Genomic DNA, 2,283 nt, shown 5'->3' with positions numbered 1-2,283 from the left:
AGGGGCAGAGAAGACAGGGACAGAGAAAACAGGGGCAGAGAAGACAGGGACAGAGAAGACAGGGACAGAGAAGACGGGGGCAGAAAAGACAGGGACAGAGAAGACAGGGACAGAGAAGACAGGTGCAGAGAAGACAGGTGCAGAGAAGACAGGGACAGAGAAGACAGGTGCAGAGAAGACAGGTGCAGAGAAGACAGGGACATAGTAGACAGGGGCAGAGAAGACAGGGGCAGAGAAGACAGGGGCAGAGAAGACAGGGGCAGAGAAGACAGGGACAGAGAAGACAGGGGCAGAGAAGACAGGGGCAGAGAAGACAGGGACAGAGAAGACAGGGGCAAAACATATTCCTTTCATCTTCTGCCTGAATCACTGGTCATTTTAATAATGGAACGCTGAGCCAATTGTGCGCCACCCTATGGGACTCCCAATCACAGCCAGTTGTGATACAGCCTGGAATCAAACCAGGGTGTCTGTAGTGATGCCTCTAGCACTGAGATGCAGTGCCTTAGACCGCTGTGCCACTCAGGAGCCCAAAGATAATGAAAGAGGACAACAGTCCAAGAACAGTAAAAGCCTGTGATGGTCACTAACATCTCAGCATGTGAAAATGCATTTGCCCTTGTAAATGAGAACCACTTTTCTCAAGACAATATCAGATGCCTTCCGAAACACTACACCAATACTTGTAATGAAGCTTGATGAAATAGCACGCCTTGGCCAACTATCATTGCATGGTACAGATAATTATACATTCAGTATAATATTATAAAACTGGTATTTTTGGTCGTTACTGTAGTTTAGTCCTTACTGTAAATTCCCTTCACAAGTTTCTGTGTCTGTCTCATCCCAAATTGAATGCATCTCATCGTCCCTCTTCTCAGCTGCTATTTCTGGGAGACACCTCTCCCCTGCCTCATTCCAACACACCTGCCCTGTGCTGTGACCTCACCCACGTCCTCTCCAGCTCCAGATCAGGGGGGTTGCCCTTCCAGTGGAAGAGTCTGAACAGCGCCTGACGTACCTCCCAATTGCGAATGCCAAAGATAAGTGGGTTGATGCAGGGAGGCACCATGATGACGATCAGGAGGGAGATGTGCAGAGTTCCAGCGTACAGCGAGGTCCCAGCCCCGGAGAGGGCGGTCATCATGGCCCCTGTGCCCTCCAGCTCCCACAGAGCATCCGAGGTGATCCTGAGGAACATAGGGAGTAGCTGCAGGAACAACATCCCACAGTAGAAAAGCACAGTGTTGCGAGCCCGAGTGTTCACCGTGTTGAAGGGCACCACAGCTTTGCGGGCGTCCTGGTACATCCGTACATAGGAAAAGCAGTAGCTGAGGATGCAGAGCAGGGTGAAGATGAAGCCCAGCAGCTTGCGGGTGATAGCCGCTGCCCTGGGGAAACCCATGTGGCGTTCCACGGTGTCAGGCTCACATATGAGTCCAGACGTTGCTGTGCCGTACTCCCCTTCCCCCTGGTGTAGCAGGGTGAAGTTAACGCAGACAAGGCTGATGGACAAGACCCAGGTGAGGCCGATGGTGAGGCGCAGGCGCAGAGGGGTGAGGATGGACAGGTAGTGGATGGCATGGCACACATACAGGTATCGCTCAATGGCCATGCAGGTGATGGTGATGAGGGTGCTGAAGATGCAGACGCTGCCGGTGAAATACTGGAGGAGGCACAAGGTGTTAAAGTTCATTGTGCTTCTCTGCAGTAAGCAGTGGGTCACAAAGGGGCCCACATTGATGGTTTGCACCATGTCACTCAAAATCAAGTTCTTCAGCAGGGTGTAGCGTGGCTCCCAAGATAGGTCCTCCGAGCGTCCCAGTCCCAACAAAGTGAATCCGTTCACAGCCAAAGACAGGATTGTGAGCATCAAGAACACAAAAACCAGCACATTCACGACTGCATCAAATGGCATTATGAACAAAAAGAGGCAGCCTCCTAGGTCGAAGTTGTCATCTTCCGTTCCGTTCTCAAAAGTATAAGCAACGCATGGACCCGTGGGGTTGAACACCTGAGTGGAATTCATGATGAACTTATGAGCCATGGCCGAGCCGAGCGCATGGCTTTACTCCTTTATTCTCTCTCTCTCTCTCTCTCTCTCTCTCTCTCTCTCTCTCTCTCTCTCTCTCTCTCTCTCTCTCTCTCTCTCTCTCTCTCTCTCTCTCTCTCTCTCTCTCTCTCTCTCTCTCTCTCTCTCTCTCTCTCTCTCTCTCTCTCTCTCTCTCTCTCTCTCTCTCTCTCTCTCTCTCTCTCTCTCTCTCTCTCTCTCTCTCTCTCTCT

General features: G+C 51.4%; 1 protein-coding gene across 1 annotated transcript; it reads right to left on the bottom strand.

The window, feature by feature from the left end:
• Positions 1–913: 913 nt before the first annotated feature.
• LOC127912618 (olfactory receptor 5AN1-like) lies at positions 914–2,047 on the bottom strand. The gene has a single exon (XM_052482639.1). It carries the CDS (start codon positions 2,045–2,047, stop codon positions 914–916), a length of 1,134 nt encoding a protein of 377 aa, XP_052338599.1.
• Positions 2,048–2,283: the final 236 nt, after the last annotated feature.

The sequence above is a fragment of the Oncorhynchus keta genome, chromosome 27 (assembly GCF_023373465.1).
Source record: "Oncorhynchus keta strain PuntledgeMale-10-30-2019 chromosome 27, Oket_V2, whole genome shotgun sequence".
Taxonomy (NCBI): Eukaryota; Metazoa; Chordata; class Actinopteri; order Salmoniformes; family Salmonidae; genus Oncorhynchus; species Oncorhynchus keta.
This window is presented reverse-complemented; position numbering and strand designations above follow the sequence as displayed.